The 18273-nt window shown below is 48.8% G+C and overlaps 4 protein-coding genes across 6 annotated transcripts in view; 2 read left to right on the top strand and 2 right to left on the bottom strand.

The window, feature by feature from the left end:
- Positions 1-86: 86 nt before the first annotated feature.
- ptpmt1 (protein tyrosine phosphatase mitochondrial 1) lies at positions 87-1777 on the top strand. Its single transcript, XM_029145012.3, has 4 exons — positions 87-377; positions 517-597; positions 729-920; positions 1334-1777. The coding sequence occupies exons 1-4, from the start codon at positions 231-233 to the stop codon at positions 1460-1462; spliced, it is 549 nt and encodes a 182-aa protein (XP_029000845.1). The 5' UTR covers positions 87-230; the 3' UTR covers positions 1463-1777.
- A 76-nt stretch (positions 1778-1853) lies between these two features.
- On the top strand, positions 1854-4506 carry ndufs3 (NADH:ubiquinone oxidoreductase core subunit S3). Of its 2 annotated transcripts, none has more exons than XM_029145010.3 (7): positions 1854-2001; positions 2477-2548; positions 2627-2724; positions 2910-3059; positions 3254-3379; positions 3464-3583; positions 4292-4506. In XM_029145010.3, the coding sequence occupies exons 1-7, from the start codon at positions 1947-1949 to the stop codon at positions 4460-4462; spliced, it is 792 nt and encodes a 263-aa protein (XP_029000843.1). In that variant the 5' UTR covers positions 1854-1946; the 3' UTR covers positions 4463-4506. The 2 variants fall into 2 exon arrangements, with proteins under 2 accessions (XP_029000843.1, XP_029000844.1); XM_029145011.3 differs by lacking the exon at positions 1854-2001 and adding an exon at positions 2131-2170 and having other exon boundaries at positions 4292-4462.
- The window catches only part of LOC114852390 (mucin-2-like), a 68437-nt gene continuing 54528 nt past the window's right edge, over positions 4365-18273 (bottom strand). For both annotated transcript variants that reach the window (XM_029144737.3, XM_055507546.1), the window contains one exon: positions 4365-4506. In XM_029144737.3, coding sequence (XP_029000570.2) covers positions 4474-4506 — 33 coding nt within the window. In that variant the 3' untranslated portion in view covers positions 4365-4473. The remainder of the gene's footprint in view (positions 4507-18273) is intronic.
- Positions 5276-16394, bottom strand: c1qtnf4 (C1q and TNF related 4). The gene is made up of 3 exons (XM_029144823.3): positions 16242-16394; positions 9543-9904; positions 5276-8978 (listed from the first exon to the last, which is right to left on the bottom strand). Exons 2-3 carry the CDS (start codon positions 9897-9899, stop codon positions 8214-8216), a joined length of 1122 nt encoding a protein of 373 aa, XP_029000656.1. The 5' UTR covers positions 9900-9904; positions 16242-16394; the 3' UTR covers positions 5276-8213.

The following is an 18273-nucleotide window of genomic DNA, read 5'->3' as shown; positions in this document are numbered from 1 at the left end:
TTTATTTCATCTTCAAACTTTAGTTTAGCTTTTTTTGAATAATACAAATGCATAATAGTCCTACTACGTCACACTCCGGATGTGGCGTCATTCCGGTGGGACCGCCCACCGGAGGACGAACCTAAACATCCGGGCAGGAAGGCATGCTGGTCGGCTGACGGCGCGGACTCGGTCTCGCCCCGCGGTCATGGCTTGTTGAGTCCCCGTCCAGCTGTTCCTGGAGCTCCGTCATGTCTGCGGCGCTAGCGAGGCTGCTCTTCTACCCGACGTTGGCCTACAACGTCGTCATGGAGAAGGTGTCGTCCAGGCGCTGGTTCGACCGGGTCGACGACACGGTGATCCTCGGAGCGCTGCCGTTCCGATCCATGACCAAGCAGGTCAGCAGCAGACTGTAGTAACTACACATGTAATACATTAATGTAATCTAACATTAGAGGAGCTTTAGAGAACCAGAAGTAGTGCTGATGGTGGTGATATTATTCAAGTGTGAAAACTGATTCATGTCTTGTGTTGTAGCTGGTGGAGACAGAGAATGTCAGAGGCGTAATCACCATGAACGAGATGTATGAGACCAAATATTTCTGCAACTCAGCTGAGGTGACTTCACTGGAGGAAAATGTATTATAGTGATGGACCTGAAAAACCTCCAATTCTCAGTTTTTTTATTACAATAAACTCCCAACCTTTTTAAGTCTAATGAATGCGCCCCGTGTGTTTGGTCGGTGCAGGAGTGGCAGGCTGCAGGGGTTGATCAGCTCAGGCTGAGCACCGTCGACCTCACCGGGGTCCCGAGCCTGCAGAACCTGCACCGCGGCGTTGAGTTTGCCCTGCAGCGCCGAGACCAGGGGACCAGCGTGTACGTCCACTGCAAGGCCGGGCGCTCCCGCAGCGCCACGCTGGCCGCCGCCTACCTCATTCGGGTCAGTAGAGACCTCGTCCTCATGTCACACTCCTGTTAGAAGAATTGGTGTTTATGTAATTATCTCTCATTACCAAAATGCTGACACATACATTTCTGGTTGCTTTAATTGTTCTTTCTGTGAAAGATGTGATGAGGGACAATGTCCACATTCCTTTCTGTGTATAAACGTCACAGTTTAACTCTATGTCATGCAATTAAAACTACAAGCAGTCAGGCGCCACAGGACTGCTGTCAGCGTTTTCACCTGCTGGTGTTATCTACCAGTCACAGGATGCAGCTCAGCTCAAGGCAGCTTGTCCTCCTTTAGCGCTCTGTCATTCAATTCTCAAAATGTAATAGTGCATGCCTGATCTGTGGATTCTACTGAGGTGTGACGTCATAAGTTTGAACCTTTTGCTTCTCTGCTGACAGCTTCACTGCATGACTCCAGAGGAAGCGTGTCAGAAGCTGGCCTCCGTTCGACCCCACGTCCTGGTGCGCTCAGCTCAGCTGGAGGTGCTGAAGAAATATTACCAGGAGGTTTGCGGACAGCCCAGCTGAGAGTGACGGGCATCGGCCCGAGCCTCGCTCTGCCTCTGCAGCAGCTGGACGACTGTACATTCACACTGATGTAAACAGCAGCTGCTGCACGTTCGTCATCACATTATGATGTTCACACTGAAAATACAAATCCCACAAATGCGTTTTATTTAAGAATTTTATCTGAGACTTTTGTGATATCACAAAAGGTTTTGATAGTCATTATGGTAAAACCAGCTTTGTACATTCAGTACCACAAATAAAGAAATGATCCACAATTATTTAGAACAATATGAAACATTATTGACTTTGATAATAAAACATTTGCTTAAAATGTTTTGTTGCACGTTGTTTCGTCACTGACTTTTCGCAGAGATGATGATTATAAAGATCATTATAACCGGTATTATTAGTAGTATGCATCATCTTATTATTGTAAGCTCCTCCCCGCCACCAGGGGGCGACAGTTCGCCAACAGCCAGTTCTCTGACCGCACGCATCAAACATGGCGGCGTCGCTGGTTCGGTTTGTCCGCGGAGGTCTTGGAAGGAGTTTTAACAGTAAGATGACCAGTAACTGTTTCATCGTTGTGCACAATATTCGCTGCAGGAGTATTCTCATGTAGCTTTCATTTACAATGCACTAAAAAGCCTGCGTGTAAGATTTAACGTGAGATTTGTCAGGGTTGACCTTCGGGCTAGCTAATGCTAACATTAGCCTGCGTGACAGGTTGGACAGTTTGTGTTCTTTCTGTGACTTACGTGAAATTAGGCGACAAACGGTGGTGCACAAGTGTTGTCGCTGCATGAACATGCGTTCACTTTATTTAATGTAATCTAATTCACTGCTAAATAACGGAAGGGTAAATGTGACAACAGAAGCGTAAAGAGGGGGCTTGACGGTAGCAAAGCGGTGTCAGATCTCTTTGTGACAAGTGTGACGCGATTAAAAACAAATGGAAAACTGTATTAGGGTGGTTATGTGGCGTGGTGCATAGAGTTAGCTTCCATCTCAGCCATTTTTGTCATCTCTTAGTTGGAAGGAGCTCGTGTCTCCTGCAGCAGCAGCAGCAGCACAGGCGGCAGAGCTCCACCACTGAGACCAGCCGTGAGTAACCCTCAAGTCCAACTACGTTACTGGTGCTTGTGTCCAGTTTAGACACATGTGTTTCTGCCTTTCATGTAGCCACTGTTAGGGCTAAGGATGCTGTCACTCACAACCAGCTGGCAGTGTTTGGGGAGTATGTGGCTGAAATCCTGCCCAAATACATCCAACAGGTCCAGGTGAGTTCACGTGCTGCCAATAGCTCATATTTCTATGGTGGGGATGACGCCACCAATTAAAGCCAGTATTTGCTTAAACACCTTGGACTAAGGTCTATAATTTAAACATAGAATCCATTACTTATTTGTTTAAAGAAAATAATTTAGATTGAATGCGGTTTTCACAAACCTGTGTTTGTGTATAGGTGACATGTTATAATGAACTGGAGGTCATGATCCATCCTGATGGAGTGGTCCCAGTGCTGACCTTCCTGAGAGACCACACTAATGCCCAGTTCACCAACATGACTGACCTGACTGCTGTGGACATCCCAACACGACAGAACCGCTTTGAGGTAGCTTTGTTGAAGTTGTTTAGCATAAAAGTAGAACCACTGGCCTTGATTCCAGAAGAATTTTCCAACCACAGGTTAGGCATTCTGGTCGTACTGCGCAGCCTCGTCTAGAATAAGCAGCAGGAGTGAATTCTAACACAATAGAAAAAAGTCCAGTAAACCTTCATATAACGAGTGTGTGGCTTTGCTTGCAGATCGTCTACAACCTGCTGTCACTGCGCTACAACTCTCGTATTCGGGTTAAGACATACACGGATGAGTTAACGCCCGTGGACTCTGCAGTTCCTGTTCACAAGGTTGCCAACTGGTACGAGAGGGAGGTGAGTCGAACCTGCTGGTCTGACAAACAGTCATCACAGATGACATGGTCTGCTCACGGTGAAGGGATGTGTGCGTTTGTGCAGGTGTGGGACATGTACGGCGTGTTCTTTACCGGCCACCCAGACCTGAGACGGATTCTTACAGACTATGGTTTCGAGGGTCACCCCTTCAGAAAGGATTTTCCTCTGTCTGGTTACGTTGAGGTGAGTTCTGCTGGAAACCCGTCGGCTCAGAACCGCTGCCAGCCTTATTTGTCCAACAGTGTGTGAGTCATTTCATTCTTTCAGAGGATAAATGTAGTAGTGTTGGGAGGTTGTCCTGAAGACAGACATGATGGAAACTGTGCCGAGATGCCTCAAATGTCAAACTCTGCTGTATTCTCTGATTTTTATTTATTTGTTTTTATTTTTCCAAGCTTATTATAATTTATCCAGGTTTCCAACACAGTCTGTCAAACACAATCGTTTATCACTCAGATACTCAATTCATGGGCTATTAATTATTCACCTCATTCCAAACTAAAGCTTCTTATTTTCATTTTGTCACACTTCAGAAAACCAAAGATGCAAATATATTAATGTGGCTTTTTATCACGATTTCCTTTAGAAATAAAGCTTCTTGTTGTTTTTTGCTAAATCTTGACCGTTGTTTGTCACCCAAGTGTAACAACACACTGGATTGTTAAATATATTTATGGGTTGATTCATAGTTTTCTTTTTTCTGTATGTATGATATGTATCAGCATCCCACGTTGCTGTCGGGAACCGTTTTTAACTTAACGTCTTACAAGCAAAATAAAATAATGGCATCCAGTAAGTCACGTTGCCATGAACCTATTTCTGTGTATTTTGTGAGACTTAAAAAAAACAAACATAAAATCTAACTTCTGTTGTGCTGCTGCGCTCCTGCAGGTGCGTTATGATGACGAGGTGAAGCGAGTGGTTGCCGAGCCTGTGGAGCTGTCGCAGGAGTTCAGGAAGTTTGACCTGAACTCACCCTGGGAGGTGTTCCCCGCCTTCCGGGAGCCCAAAGAAGCTGCTCCCAAGCTGGAGGCAGGTGACAAGGCCCCTGAGAAGAAGTGATGTGCTTCCATTTAGTGTCCACACCATCTCCTCCGTCTGTCTGTGTCGTTCTGGATTTCAAACCACCAATGTTTATGTAAATAAATAAAAACTAATAAAGTTGTCTTCAGAAGGAAGGACTTGTGCTTTTTATGACTTTATTTAGGAACTGGATAAATATGCATATTTATACCAATGAATAGTTGTGGAGTCATTTAAAACCATGATGAAACACTGAAGATGACTTGTTGAGACTTGTTTGAAGTGAACTAAACATTTCAAATAGTCTTATCTATGTTCTATTAACAGACACTGACAAAGGGTACAAACTGGAACATGTTGGTCTAATCACACTTGGCACATTTGTTTTGCTCCCTGGTAAGTCTGAGGTGTGATTAAAACACCCTAAATCACATTTAAGAGTAAAAGATGATGGTTGAAATGTGAAAACACCTTTAATCTCCAGATCATGTACTCTGCCGTTAAACACATTTTGTGTTTTATGTTTTTTAAACAGATTTTATTGTGCAAGGAGCGTTTGGCATCAGATGTTGATATACTGGCTTCATCTCAGCGATTCTAATTCAATGATGATTCTTACTGTAGGTTTAATCCATCGGTGAGACATTTTAAAAACTCTTGTTGCAGTTTGAGTTAGAAATGAGGTTTTGCCATGTAGGTTTTAACTAAGAGGTTGTCTTTGCAGCTGATTTCAGTCCTGTCGGAGCAGCAACTCTTCCCTCAGCAGATGGAGCTGCAGCACAGGGTGAAGTCAAGGACAACAGGCCGCTGCTTTCATCTCTCACATCAAGGCCAAAGCAACCATCCAGCATGTGGAGTTTGTTTTTTATTTTGTCCCACAGTTTCCATAGCGCATTCATTTACACGTAAGAATAGAACATTTCAGAGGTAACTTGAGTCAGACTATTTAAAACAGGACACGGGTCATAATGTTTTTAGTCGTCTTTTGATTCTTTTTTCAACAAAAACTGAGGAAGGCCTTTTAAAATGTTCGGACATGTTGACCCGTGTCTGCACGACGTAGTTCTAATACACAACAATCTTTCATCAGGATTATCAGAAAGAAAGTGTCAAGAACAGAAACATCCAACGTACTTGTCAATCACTGCACAGATAATTCACAAATCAATAAAAACACAGTTACCAGGCGTCAGCCGTTAACAGACCGAAGCTGCTCAGACAATTTTTAATCCACTGTATGTTCAGTTACATGCATGCATTAGTGTGTGACCTCGCACCCTGTGGTGTCTGCGGTCGTGATGTGATGACGGGTCAGGCCTGATTCCAACATGGAAAAACAATGAACTCCAAGCGTCGGACTGTGACAGACGACACAATGTGGATGAGGCACAGTCACAGCTCCATAGTGTAAAAAAAACAGCATTTCATTGTCATTGTCATTGAAGTCACTGCAGCTACAAAGATCAGGAGATGCTTGATTAGTGGCAGAAGCAACCGACAACCTCCACGTTTGGCTTCTCTCGCTTAAAAGGCTTTGATAGGAAAACACCTGCTGTTACTTGAACAATGAAACAAACCACAGCGCCAGGTTGGTTTTCAGAGTTATATTCATGAAGCTGGAGAAGGTTCAGCTTCATTTTGAAATTTAAATCTGGAGGCGAAGTGGGTTTTTCTTTACAAGCTGTTGAGCACAAGCTTATGAAGCTGGGCCCTCGTTAAGATGTGCCGGCTGCCTTCAGCTGAACGCTTCATAAACTGGAACAAAACACTATTAGTGATATTTCTTTGAGTTCAGGAAGGTGACAGTGTGCGTGGTTGTAAGGATTTTAACTTGGAACCTTTCTCAAGATCAAGTTAAAATCTATCAAATTGGCTGTAACTACAAAACAATGTAACACAGGAAACGGAGGCTGCATCACGAAACTCTGACCTCATGCTGGTAACACAAGAACTCAGCAGACCTCATGAACACATTTATTGACAGCATGCACAACCACAGACACAGACAGACGAAACGACGCTTTTTTCTCTTGTTTATTTCGACTCATTAGAAATGCGCACGCAGGGCGTCTTTGCGCAAAGCTGACTCCCGTGCGTTTTTTGCGCACGGTGAGCGCGATGTCGGACGTCGGCGTGTGGTTTAAACTGACGGGGTTTTCGTTTGCACGTTGTGACTCTTGGCCTGTTGTGAGGGTAAGTGACGCGTTTTTAATATTTTATGAATAATGCGTATTGTGTATTCGATGAATGTTCGGCTGGGACCAGTCAAGGCTCGGCGAACCATTAGTTCCTCGTGGCGTTTGGGTCAACACTTCTTCGAGTCCTAGAACTAGATTCAAAGTCGCGTTTCCTTGGATTTCTCTGACAACTGCTTCAGGTTTGATTTGTCACCACAGATGGCACTTAAACCTACACGTACAGTAGGTTCGTTTTTTTCTGTCTCAGTCTCAAAACAACTGAATGGAATGAACAGAACAGCAGAATGTAATAAAATGAATTTGTCCAATACAAGACACATTTTCAAGGCATGCAGCAGAATAAACATCTATATATATATTTGTGTCAGTTCTTGCTCTGGAAGAAGACGTTCTGCTTCCAGTGCACAGGCGAGTCAACGCATCACAGCTCATATCAAAACCTCTCAGATTCACATCTAGTCAAATAATAAAGGTGCATGTTTAGTAAAGCGAAGGTCATTTCATAAAGTCAGATTGATCACAATTTCATCCACATCCTCTTTCTGCCGACGGTGTGAAATTAAATGGACGTGGCCGAGAGAAGCAATTCAATTTTCCCCACAGTGGTCGACACGTGGAGAAATGAATTAAACGCTGCTAGAATTAGAACCGAGCCGTGGCCCGGTTCCCCCAGGCTGAGTTTGACATATGGCCAATGTTTGGATATGAGACTGCCTTAAAATGCATCTCGTTTGTCTCGTTCTCTGCTCAGGACGAGACGAACGCAAAACACAACGGGCGTCTCATCCTCGAAGGGGCGAAGAGAGTTTAGAAGAACAGAAACAATCCACTCACTAAATGAACGTCCCAACTTTGTGCCACTTAAATATCTGCTCTGAAAATCAACCGCCTGGAGTGATAAGAGCCTCTAATGCTCATTATTTGTATTGATCATCGTGTCATCGTGATTTTGCTTTTTAACAAGACGTGGAATCTGGAGTTGGGCTCCTTTTTATTGCATCTGGAGCCACGGCACAAATGATGAAAAGGGTCTTTAAAGTTTTGTCAGAGGGTGAAATTAAAAGTGTCTATAAAAACCAGATTCAATGAATCTGGTTCCAACCATTTCTTCAGATTCAGACTTGTTTCAACCACTTACCTAATTAGTAAAGTCTTAGCTACTGTGAGTAGACGTTGAGCAGTGAAACGGGAACGAGTGTAAAGTCACACACACACACACACACACACACACACACACACACACACACACACACACACACACACACACACACACACACACACACACACACACACAAACCAAACACTCGATGAGTTTGACTCAGTTTGATTGGAACCGGTGTGTCTGACAGACACAAGACGATCACGTGTGCAGATGACGACTCCTCATTGGAGTAAAACATTTTCACGGGAGCGTGGATGAGGTTGTGTCCCGCTGGACGTCGGGGAGAACCGGATTTAACTCCGCACTCGGCCCAAAGTCTCGGTTACTTTGCAAAGGAATTGGTATGAAGAGGAAGCATCAGGAGCAGAAAGCAGCTTTCACCACCAGCCTTCTCACGCGTCCACGCCAATGTTCAGCTGGTGCCGTGCAGCTACGGCTTCTTCTCCGTGGACGACTGGTTGGTGCCACCGCTGCCGGGGAAGTCTGGGTAAACCAGGAAGCCCGTGAAGGTGATGTACTTGGCGTGGTTGCTGTATGCGCCGAAGCCGTCCCTCTGGTGGGAGTAGAGCCACACCGTGTCCCCCGGCTGCAGCGACAGCATCAGGCTCTGGCTCTGCAGGGCCTTCTCGCCCTGGCTGTCGTCGTAGATCATCGCCTGCACCTCCAGCCGGTTCTTCATCAGCTTCACCGACAGCGTCTTCTGCGGCAGCTTGCCCACGTTGAAGGAGAAGAAGTAGGCGCCGGGAACGCGGCAGGTGAACACGCCCTCCGTCACGTTGAAGTCGTCGCCCACGTTGACGAAGGCCGTGTCGAAGCTCACGGGCTGGTGCTGCGGCATGCCCACCTGGTTGACTCCCACAATGCTTTGGGTGCGGCCCACGGAGAAGGCGGACCTCTGATCGTCGTCCTCCTCCTCGTCCTCCTCTTCCCTGTGTTGCAGGTCTTTCTCCTCCTCCGTGGCCTGGTTGCTCTGTACTACGGCTGCGTGGTCCCGCTGAGGCTGCTGGGAGCTGTAGTCCGGATGGCGCTGGTGGTGGCGGGTCTGGTAGCCGTAGGTGTCCGGGTAGACGAGGTACCCGTTGAAGGTGGTGTAGTGGCCGGTGTTGCTGTAGAGCGCGTAGCGAGGGTCGCCGTGGAGACGGAGCCAGACGGTGTCACCGAACTCCAGCTGCAGCATCACGCTCTGGCTCTGGACCTGCGGATTGAAGCAGTAAAATGTGACCTTCAGCACCAGACCTTCCCGGGTCCCTAACTGTCCCTGGATCAGGTGTGAAATGAGAAGCCATCAGCTTCTGGCTGAACACTGTCCTGACCTCCCCTCACCTTGGCCTCTACTGGTTTAGATCATCACAGTATCTCCTCCCCCTCCTGTTTCTTCTGGCTGCCAGTCCCCATTAAGAAGACAGGACAGTTTGACAGAGTGTTGAGCACCGGGAAGAATCAGGACCAGTGTCACGGTTTAATCTTTAGAGGCTTGACTCAAACTATTTTCAGCAGCCGTTTGGCACGTGTTTAGCTCTGAGTATTTGTTGCGTAACTGTGTGTGTGTATGTGTGTGTGTGTTTGGTGCTGAAGCGACACTGTGGCCATTGTTGTGCTTTTATTAGCTTTTGGCAGCTTTGAAGCTCTTTGTCACTGTGGAAGGACACGTTCGGGCTTTGACTCATTCGTCTGCTCGCGTCCTCTCGTAGATGCTCAGCACCAGTTCCCGCCTACAAACGCTCTGATCGATGGAGCGGACGCGTGTCTGTTCCCGTACCTTGCGCTCCTCCCCAGCGTTCTCCTCGTACACGATGGCCTGCACCTCGTTCCTGTTCTTCATCAGCATCACGGACAGGTCTTTGTGTGGAAACTTGCCCACCGTGAAGGAGAAGTAGTACGCTCCCGGGATGCGGCAGCGAAACAGGCCGGCCTTGGGGTCGAAATCCCCCCCGATGTTGACGTAGACGGCGTCGAAGGTCACCGTCATCTTGGGGCCGCCCTCCATGCTGCTGGTGCGCGCGACGGAGAAGGCCGAGCGCAGCTCCAGGTCCTCCAGCAGCCGGGCGAAGCCCCGCGCGCCGCCTGCATGGCTCAGGCACAGGAAGCCGATGAGGGCGGTGGCTGGAAGCAGCATCGTACCTGGAAGACACGCAACAGGATTCAGCTACAAGGTCTGCAGATGTGTCTATGCGCGAGTTAGTGGCTACTTTTACCCAGATGTCAAATAAATGACAGCCCTTAAATGCCCAGGTTGTCAAACTGCACAAAACCTCCAATGAAGGGGCTGCTCAGACGACCGCTGTTTGAACCGAGGCTCCCTGTGCTGGAAACCTGTCCCCTGCCCTTGAGCCTGGCATTCGCAGGTCTTTGCCTCTCGGCCGGCGGAGCCTCTGCCTCCACACCGTCCACGTGTGCGGCCTCCAGACGCTGCTTCCTGTTATTTACTGTCGAAGCTAAACGCTCTCCTCATGTTGACACTAGTTCCACCTCTTTAAATGGAAACTAATTATGGCGCCTAATTGCACTTAATGCACTGAGGCACAACTGATGGTTCTCGTCTGCTGCTCGTCGCGCGGCGTCAGGGGAGGAATTCTCTGCTCAGTCGTGCCTTTGGAGACGCAGCAGGTCTGACGCTGTTTGTTTGTCAGTTTTAAGCAGCGGCGCTGATTGAATGTGGTCGTTGGAGTGTGTTGCAATGGAAGAACGGATCAGACAAAGTCTCCCATAATGAGAGCCCATGGGAGTTGGGCTCAGGAGCAACAGAGCAGAGCAGAAACGAGCCCAATTATTATATGTACAGTTTTAATTGGGCTGTTTTCACATTGTTTTGTCTACAGTCGCTGGTTGAACTGTTTTAGCTTCCTTATTAATCAGCTGTTACATAATCTGTGGTATTTTTATTCATGGTGATCTTGGTGTGAATCCTGTTGTCTCCATAAACCGATGCAGTGTCACCACTTTTCTTTCTGTCCAGCGTTGACGGGTGGTGTCAAACCCAGCATTGGTGCACGTCCGAACTTCTGCATATCGAGAAACGGGAGTAGAGGCGCTGCCCAACTTTTCTTTTGATCCAATCAAAATGCTAAACGTTGGAAAATCTCCATTTGCATTTGACTGTGGGCGTCTGCAGCGTCGCCCCAGAGTGAAACTAACATCCATGAACATCGTCTCTTTTTTCAAGCGCCGCCTCGGTTACATCCTCGCTTCCATCTCGTCTTCCTCCGGCTCGGGCTCTGCCTGAAGTCTGTACGGTCTAAAAATAGAGGAAGCAGGAGGCGCCGATTTCTCCTCGTTGGAAGTGGATCAATGACGGAGGAAACCAGAAGGAGAGCGAAGCGGTGGATGAGGGGATGAAGCCCAGAGGACTTAAGAACAGGACGTGTGTGTTACTAAGTCACGTGGCCTCTTAAAACTTTGGGCTGCAGCTTCCTGCTGCAGAGAATGAAGAGCATTGAGAAGCTGAAGTTGTTCGGTTGCCTTGGCTCGTAGAGCTTCAGGACTGGACCTACCGACGGGCCCAGGCCTCCACCTGTGAGGACTCTGGGGACCGGTGCCACATGGAGCCGAACGCGGTTGGTTAGATGTGGTTCTTGGTGTTGAGCAGTTGGCGCCGCATCATTTGTTCCACATAAGCTCGTTTACAGGAGACGGTGCTGATATGTTGGATCAAACAACTGTCATTTAAAGGCAGCGAGCTCTAAAATTAGAGCCGCTCGCGCTTCACTTTCTATTCTGAGCTGAAATGAAACCACCACCCGTTCCAGTCTCGGTGTGATCCGAGTGTAAATCCATCTCTGGTCTCCGCTCGGCTGCTCAGCCGCTCCCTCCCTCGCTCCCTCGTGACCCCACCTCGTCTTTGTCTCTCATTAGATCAAAGCCACACAGAGGGAACTATTGTTCTGTTGTAGAGGAGCCGCAGTAGCAAAGAGACACACACGATGATTTAACCAACAAAACCAGCTGTTACTTCAGATTTAACGTGTGTTAAGATGCCAGCGTGACCTCTGTGCCTCTGTGGGTCCATCTCCACACGTCTTCATGCTTCATACATTCTGAAACGAAGGCGTTTTGGTCCTTGTCTCTCTGTTGTCAGAGGATGAAACTGCTCCTGGACAAATGGCCATTGTGAAGCCTGGGCTCCCTCCCCCCTCGTTGTAATAAAGAGAGGCGGCGGCCCTTTCCTCTCCCGCTGCCATTTGCTCAGAAAATGACTCTTGTTAAAATCACAGAGCCTTGAAAGCCACACGGAAATGAAACCGGGGACGTCAGGCCCAAGTGTCGGCTGCTCGGAGTTGACTTGAGCTTAATAATGATTTTCATGCCTGCAGAGAAAACAAAGTCTTGAGCTGTGATTCCAAGAAAATGCTGCTTCAAAGCCTGGACAGACAAAGTGTGACGGGTCTTTTCTATAGAACCGGACTCTTTAGCAACTGAAGATCAGAACCTTTAGACGTTTGGGCTGCTTCTGGGGAACGTCCAACAACACACAACCTCAGCATCGATGCTGAAAACGGGCAAAACGTTTTAAGCAGCTGCTCTGTGTTGGCGCCCAGCCTCCTTCCTCCTCCTCGTGGCCTCGCGTTGATGCACTTTTTACAAAATGCATTTCAGCAATTTTTCATGTGACCTCGGTTCGTATTATGCAGTTAAGTGGAAACTGTTGTGATGGCGACGGTAAAAAGAGGAAGGTTACAGCTGCTGCGGCTGATAGAAGAACGTGCAGAGCACGGTGTAACATTATCCACAGCAAACCGCATAGACTGTGTTTGAACAAGGTGAAGCTCCTCAACAGGCTTGGTTTCACTGACCACCTCGGTCCAGCACTGCAGCAAATATCTAAGCTACTGCAAGAAATCCGGTTCTGATCCGAGCCACGTGTTGTTTGGATGGGATGTGTTCTGTGTAATCTAAATGTTTGAAAAAGCAGAGAGGAAACCGCTGCTGCAGGACGGAGCCCGGCCGGACCCCCTGCACACCTCGCTGACCTTTCACAGCCATAGAGCTCAGCCAGCGTAAAAAGAATAACGATCAATATGTTTCTGTTGGAGTCAGAAAACCCCCAGAGCTCGTTACAAGAGCCCAAAGCAAACTGTCCTGCTCCAACCATCTGATGCAAAGCACACAAGCGCTCATTTGTGGATGCGGAGGCTCGGCCGGTGCTCTGAAGCTGTCTCCTGCGGCTGGTGGACCGAATCAAAGCGCCGGCTTCTGAGTGAGGGAGGGGAAGTTCACGCTGCTGACTGGACCCATGAGAGTGTGCACTTGGAATGAGGATGACATCAAAGACTGGCTTCTGATTATGTCCTTATCGTGATGAGACCTGGTCTGGACGGTGCTGAGTGATGGACAAACATCTCCACTGACTGTCACTCTGGGGCCTGTTTTGCATTTAGTCGCTGCCACCAGTGAGAACACGGAGGAGCTGAGTGGAGCCTTAATTCCTCCCAGGTGTGGTTAAAACACTAATGGAAGTCTAGCCTCGAACATCTGTAAATGCGGCAAGTTTGCGCTTTTGTTTTTTAGACTACAGATCAGACCTTCTGCTCCATTTGGCCATTATGGAGCTTCTAACAAGTTCAGAAGGACCTTGTTTGTCCATTTCCTCACACTGGGATGATACTCATGTCCCACGCTTCACCCTGAAAGCCTCACACTGACAAAGTGCCCGATCTCCCATAGTGTCGCTACTGAGGGAGACGGGTTGGAGAACCATGATCCGAGAAGAACTGACCACACAGACCCGGACGGGTTCCGTTATGTAGGACTAGGTCAAACTGCCTCCTGCTCCGCCTCCTCTACGAGGGGAGGAAGCAGAGGCAGGAGCTGCTAACAGGCCCCACTACACTGGACGAGCTGATGGAGCGCTGGTCGCCCGGGACACACATCAGAGGGTTGGGAGCTGTTATCTGGTGCAGTGACAGACCCCTGCTGCTCCGTCCCCCTCATTACCCCCCCCCCCCCCCCCCCCCAACTCAGCACTTGTCACTGTGCTGTCAGCTGCCTGCTCAACCGCGGACGCGTGGACGGATGCGGCGCTGGAGAGACGAGCAAAGCGAGGAAGAAACATTTCAAGGTGTCAACCGAGAAGTTCAGTTCGTGCGAGCTGTAATCCCTCCTGTAAACGTCTTCTTCTCCTGCCACAGTCTGACTACAAAGGAAACGGGAGCGGGCGAGCTGTCAGCGCCTCAGCGGAGGAACGCGGAGCGGGGGATGGAGGAGTGGCGGCCGAGGCGGCAGGAGGCACAGCGGGTCCGGACCCCCGGTGCGAAGCAGGATTACGACGGTCGGCCGCTCTCACCGCTTCTGGTTCTGGACCCAGCCAAGCAAACATGAAGATCCAGCCATGGTTCTCCACTGGGCTTTTCTCATGATCACAGGGAAAACTTCTGAAACTTAACCTGGGCCCAGTGTTGGTAGCTGACGAGCAGCATGTGAGCCGGTGTCTGTTTGTGATGTGATGCTCTACCGATGAATCGAAGCCTAATTTATTTCTAACACTTGGTTTGACCCAGAATAATCACACATGAATCCAGCTGCCTTGGTATTCGCGTGTTTCAGAGTCGTGAAGAGGCCGTAAAAATAAATATGAGAAGTGAACAGAACGAAATGACTCGAGTCGTCGGGTAATTCATTATTTCATTGCCATTAACGCGGTCTCTCCGGTGTTTCCTCGCTGAGCGTCACATTACCGCTCAGTTTGCTTCAGAGTAAACTCAGCACAGGAAGGGTTTCTGTTTGGGCCGGGGGGGTTGTTCTGAGGTCGACTTGCTTTAGATGCGTGAACTAGATTCAGATGAGTGATTTTCAGGATGTTGCAGGAGGCGGATTAGTGCAGCAACACAAGGATTATCAGATGATGACACTCGTTTCCTTCAAAGATGCTCTGCCGCAGCGGCGTCACGCTCCTCTGCTCACGGCTTATTTCAGGACCTGCGCATGACATTCACGCTAATCCAGAGCTCGAGGCGCCAAGTTAATGCTCAACAAGACTCCAGCTGCATCACACATCTACACCCTCACCTGCAGCTGTTCAGTAGTCCCGTGGGGCTGTTGGCTCCTGGTTCCCTGAGAGATGAACAGTGTCAACATCCCATGGCTTAAGTCAAAAAGTTAATTCCCCTCACTTTGGCTTGTCTCATGGGTCCACATTAGATTTAAAGTTTTTCTTATGTGAATAAATGGTTTCCTCTGCTGGCGCTCAGACCCAGCTGCTCTAGTCCAACTCCTGGAAGCAGGTCTGCAGAAGAACTGGTTTCAGCTTTGCATTAGTTGCTGTGAAGGTGAAGACGTATGGAGGCCAACACGGTGACTTACAGACGTGGATCTGTTACCATAGTTACCAGCAAGGCAAGAATCTGGAGCAAACTCTAGAAACAAACACTTTGAGTTTCGCTGCGGTTTCGCTGATTCGCTTAAGTAACAAATCAAAAATCAATACCCCATAGCTCATCAGTCCATCCTCAGCCGGACGGTAGATATTTAAATGCACTGAAGTGCACTTGAGGCTCCACTGCTTCCCGTCAGCAGCATCACTGTGATGTCTGCAGGTATCAGTGCTCTGTGTCAAAGAAGTGGCTCCAATTTGCGGTAAACTCACATCTGAACAGTGTCTGCGAAATGAGGCCCAACAGAACAAAGATCGGTTTCCACAAGCTACAGGTAAAACTACAGCAGGACGCAGGTACGTGCTCAGGGCTGCAGCAGGAATCAAATAAACAGCGTCTGTCTGTGCTCCGTGGGGGAGTGATGGCGCTGAATGCTTGAACAGGGTCACGGCCCTCTGTCTGCGCTGTTCAGATGATGTGGGAGCATGTTTGTCTCCTCACCGAGCTGCTCTCCTACAAACAGTGCAAACCTTCCAGCTTCTAACTTATTTTGTTGGACTCCGGACAAATCGGAGCTAAGCATAAAAACAGAAATGGTGCACAATTTTACTTTGCATCATTTCCTTAAAAGCATAAAAGCGCGAGTCTGTGTGTGCGTGTGCGGTGTTGAGGCATATCTGGTGCCTGATGTAAAGCAGGGCAGCTGATGATGGTGTCAACAACATCACCATATGCTTTTTCCAGATGTGTAACTCACACGGAGTCCCTGATGTGGCTGAGATACTGTATCTGCAGACAAAAGGAGTGGAGCTGCACCACAGATCATGACGGATAAATAAACCATAGGGCTCCCATGCAAACGAGCCCGCGAGCCTCCAACATGCAGGTGGATGAGACGAGGCTGAGCAGACTGCAGCGTGGACGATTCTCCCTTAAGAGGGATCGCTTGTTTCTGGATGAATAATGCACGAGCGCGCGTCTCCACAGAATGCAGCACTTCAGGAAAAGCGTCTGTGAGCGCGACGAACCACCACAAGCACCTTTGTCCCGGTTAGCGCTGGCATTCGCCCGCCGCCCTGCACCTACAACTCCCACCTCTCCCACCTGGAAGCCGCTCGGCGCGGTACAGAGGCGAAGCAGAGTGGTCTCACCTGGTCGTGTGCGTGGCCGTCCTCGCTGTGTGTGGAGCTGAAAGTTGTCTCAGTGCTGGATAAACCTCCTCCCCCTCCTCTCTGGAGCTACACTCCCACCTCCCCTCGCTCTCTCTCTCCCTCTCTCTCTCTCTCTCTCTCTCTCTCTCTCCTCTTTGCTCTTTTTCCCCATCACTTGCTGTTTTTTTCACCATCTGCCTTTTCTGAACCCCCCCCCCCCCCCCCCCCCCCCCCCCCCCCATTGCCTCCCCTCCCCTCCCCCATCGCATCAACACAAACACACACAGTGTGTATGTACACAGGGGGCTGTGAAGGTGCACTGCGTAGCTCTGCAGTGCAGAAGAGGGTGAGATGCATTCAGATACGCTGCTCGGTGTGTGTGTTACAGATAAATAGAGGAGGAGGAGCAGTTGAGCCATAATAGCTGCCGGGTTTCACTGTGTGGCTCCTCTCCTGCTCATGGTTGGGGCTCATTATCTCACCTCTGGGAGGGGAGGGGGAGGCAGGGAGAGGCGAAAAGACGGCGAGAGAGTACGTGTAAAGCTCTCAAATTGAAATTCATCCCAGCCCGTCTTCCTTTATAATCTCATTCAAATTCCACAGTCTGTTGCTGGCTCATATTTAAATGAGCACTTGACTGGATCCGTCCTGTGCCTTTGCTTTTCTTGGCCGGCGCTTGGCAGCGTGCCGCGCTCCGCTGCATCTCAGCATCCCTGTCGCGCTCTTTGTGTTTCGGCCAACGCGCAGGAATAGAAAGGAGAGAGTGGGAAGCAGAACCAGGCTACGAGGCTGAACGGGTCCGATGGCAGCGGCACAAGGTTCTGTTTACGCTCCATTCATATGAAAGGACAACAAAACACTACAAAGTTGACTGCAAATGTCTGAATGAAATAGAAATCACCCAAAGAAAGTGCCGCCGGTGCTTCGATGATCAGTTTGACGGTTGTTCTCGTGTCGTCTGGAGTAGTTGGACCTCGGTCTGTGACGTTTAACTGATGCAGCCGTCACTACGCTGACACGTTTGCTGCAGTGGAATCCTTGAATCCTTGAGTCTAGACGTTGTTCGGTATCAGACTAAATGTTTTTATTGATCCCCTGTGATCAGCGGCTGCCTTCATTGGTTTAATTATTCTTATCTCGCGGCCACTGTCCATCAGCTTCATGAGGTTTTCTGTTCACCGCTAAGTCTTTAATTTGGGGAAGGAACAGATTGAATTAGAGCAGCATCGTGGTTTCAGGAGATTGTCCCAGTTCCAGGAATTACACACATCCTAATGAGCCGCACCGACATCAATCCAAGGAAGATTTGGACCTTTTTAAAAGCAAGCTCACCTCAAAGCGTGTCAGTTTCTGTTTGGAAAAACATGGACGACGATGCTGAAAATAGAAGCGTAGTAGTTTGGTCGGTTGGAAGGAATATTGGGGCAAAAGGATCCTCCAAAACCCAATGATGTCGTAGCAACCAAAGGTTGGCGGTCATTCATAATGCACCACAGTGCAAACGGGCGTTTGAAGGGCTGCGGTGGAACAGGCTCCGTCACGTGAACGATCACGTTTCAAATGCGTTGATGCTCTTGTAAAAATGATTGTTTTTCTACTTTGCATCTGCTTCTGGTTGAGAGGTGGTTTCCAGAACCATTTAGATTTGGATGATGATCCAACATCGAGCCTCTGATAGCGATAAGTGAGGAGTGTTTTCACCTAAGTGGTGCCTGACATTGACTGTACCGCCCCAGTCCTCATCCTTTGCACCATTTTTAACAGTGCATCTATAAAGTAGGGCAGGAGTTAAGTCCTCTACAGTTGCCCTTATGGATTTCTATTCCGGGACTCTTTATTCTGCCATCTGCCAGCTTCAGCAGGTGTTCCTCATGCAGGACAGACTCAGCTAATGACCCTGCCCAGCAATCCGTTAATGACCGGAGGAGACGGCAAATTGGGCTCCACCTCACCTCGTTCTCCTCCAGCCCCACGACGCTCTCACTCTCCCACTCGGTCTCTCGGCCTTGTCACGTCATCCATCCCTCCGTCC

This window comes from Betta splendens, chromosome 3, assembly GCF_900634795.4.
Source record: "Betta splendens chromosome 3, fBetSpl5.4, whole genome shotgun sequence".
NCBI lineage: Eukaryota > Metazoa > Chordata > Actinopteri > Anabantiformes > Osphronemidae > Betta > Betta splendens.
The sequence above is the reverse complement of the archived record's forward strand: the minus strand, read 5'-3'. Positions and strand labels throughout refer to the sequence as shown.

Excerpts from the sequence above, each read along its gene's own strand:
- ptpmt1 (XM_029145012.3), top strand. The coding sequence starts at position 231 with ATGTCTGCGGCGCTAGCGAGGCTGCTCTTCTACCCGACGTTGGCCTAC. Across the intron at positions 598-728 it reads ATTTCTGCAACTCAGCTGAG|GAGTGGCAGGCTGCAGGGGT; the intron begins GTGACTTCACTG and ends TGGTCGGTGCAG. Across the intron at positions 921-1,333 it reads CCGCCGCCTACCTCATTCGG|CTTCACTGCATGACTCCAGA; the intron begins GTCAGTAGAGAC and ends CTCTGCTGACAG.
- ndufs3 (XM_029145010.3), top strand. The coding sequence starts at position 1,947 with ATGGCGGCGTCGCTGGTTCGGTTTGTCCGCGGAGGTCTTGGAAGGAGT. Across the intron at positions 2,549-2,626 it reads CTCCACCACTGAGACCAGCC|CCACTGTTAGGGCTAAGGAT; the intron begins GTGAGTAACCCT and ends CCTTTCATGTAG. Across the intron at positions 2,725-2,909 it reads AATACATCCAACAGGTCCAG|GTGACATGTTATAATGAACT; the intron begins GTGAGTTCACGT and ends GTTTGTGTATAG.
- c1qtnf4 (XM_029144823.3), bottom strand. The coding sequence starts at position 9,899 with ATGCTGCTTCCAGCCACCGCCCTCATCGGCTTCCTGTGCCTGAGCCAT. Across the intron at positions 8,979-9,542 it reads ACGCTGGGGAGGAGCGCAAG|GTCCAGAGCCAGAGCGTGAT; the intron begins GTACGGGAACAG and ends TTCAATCCGCAG.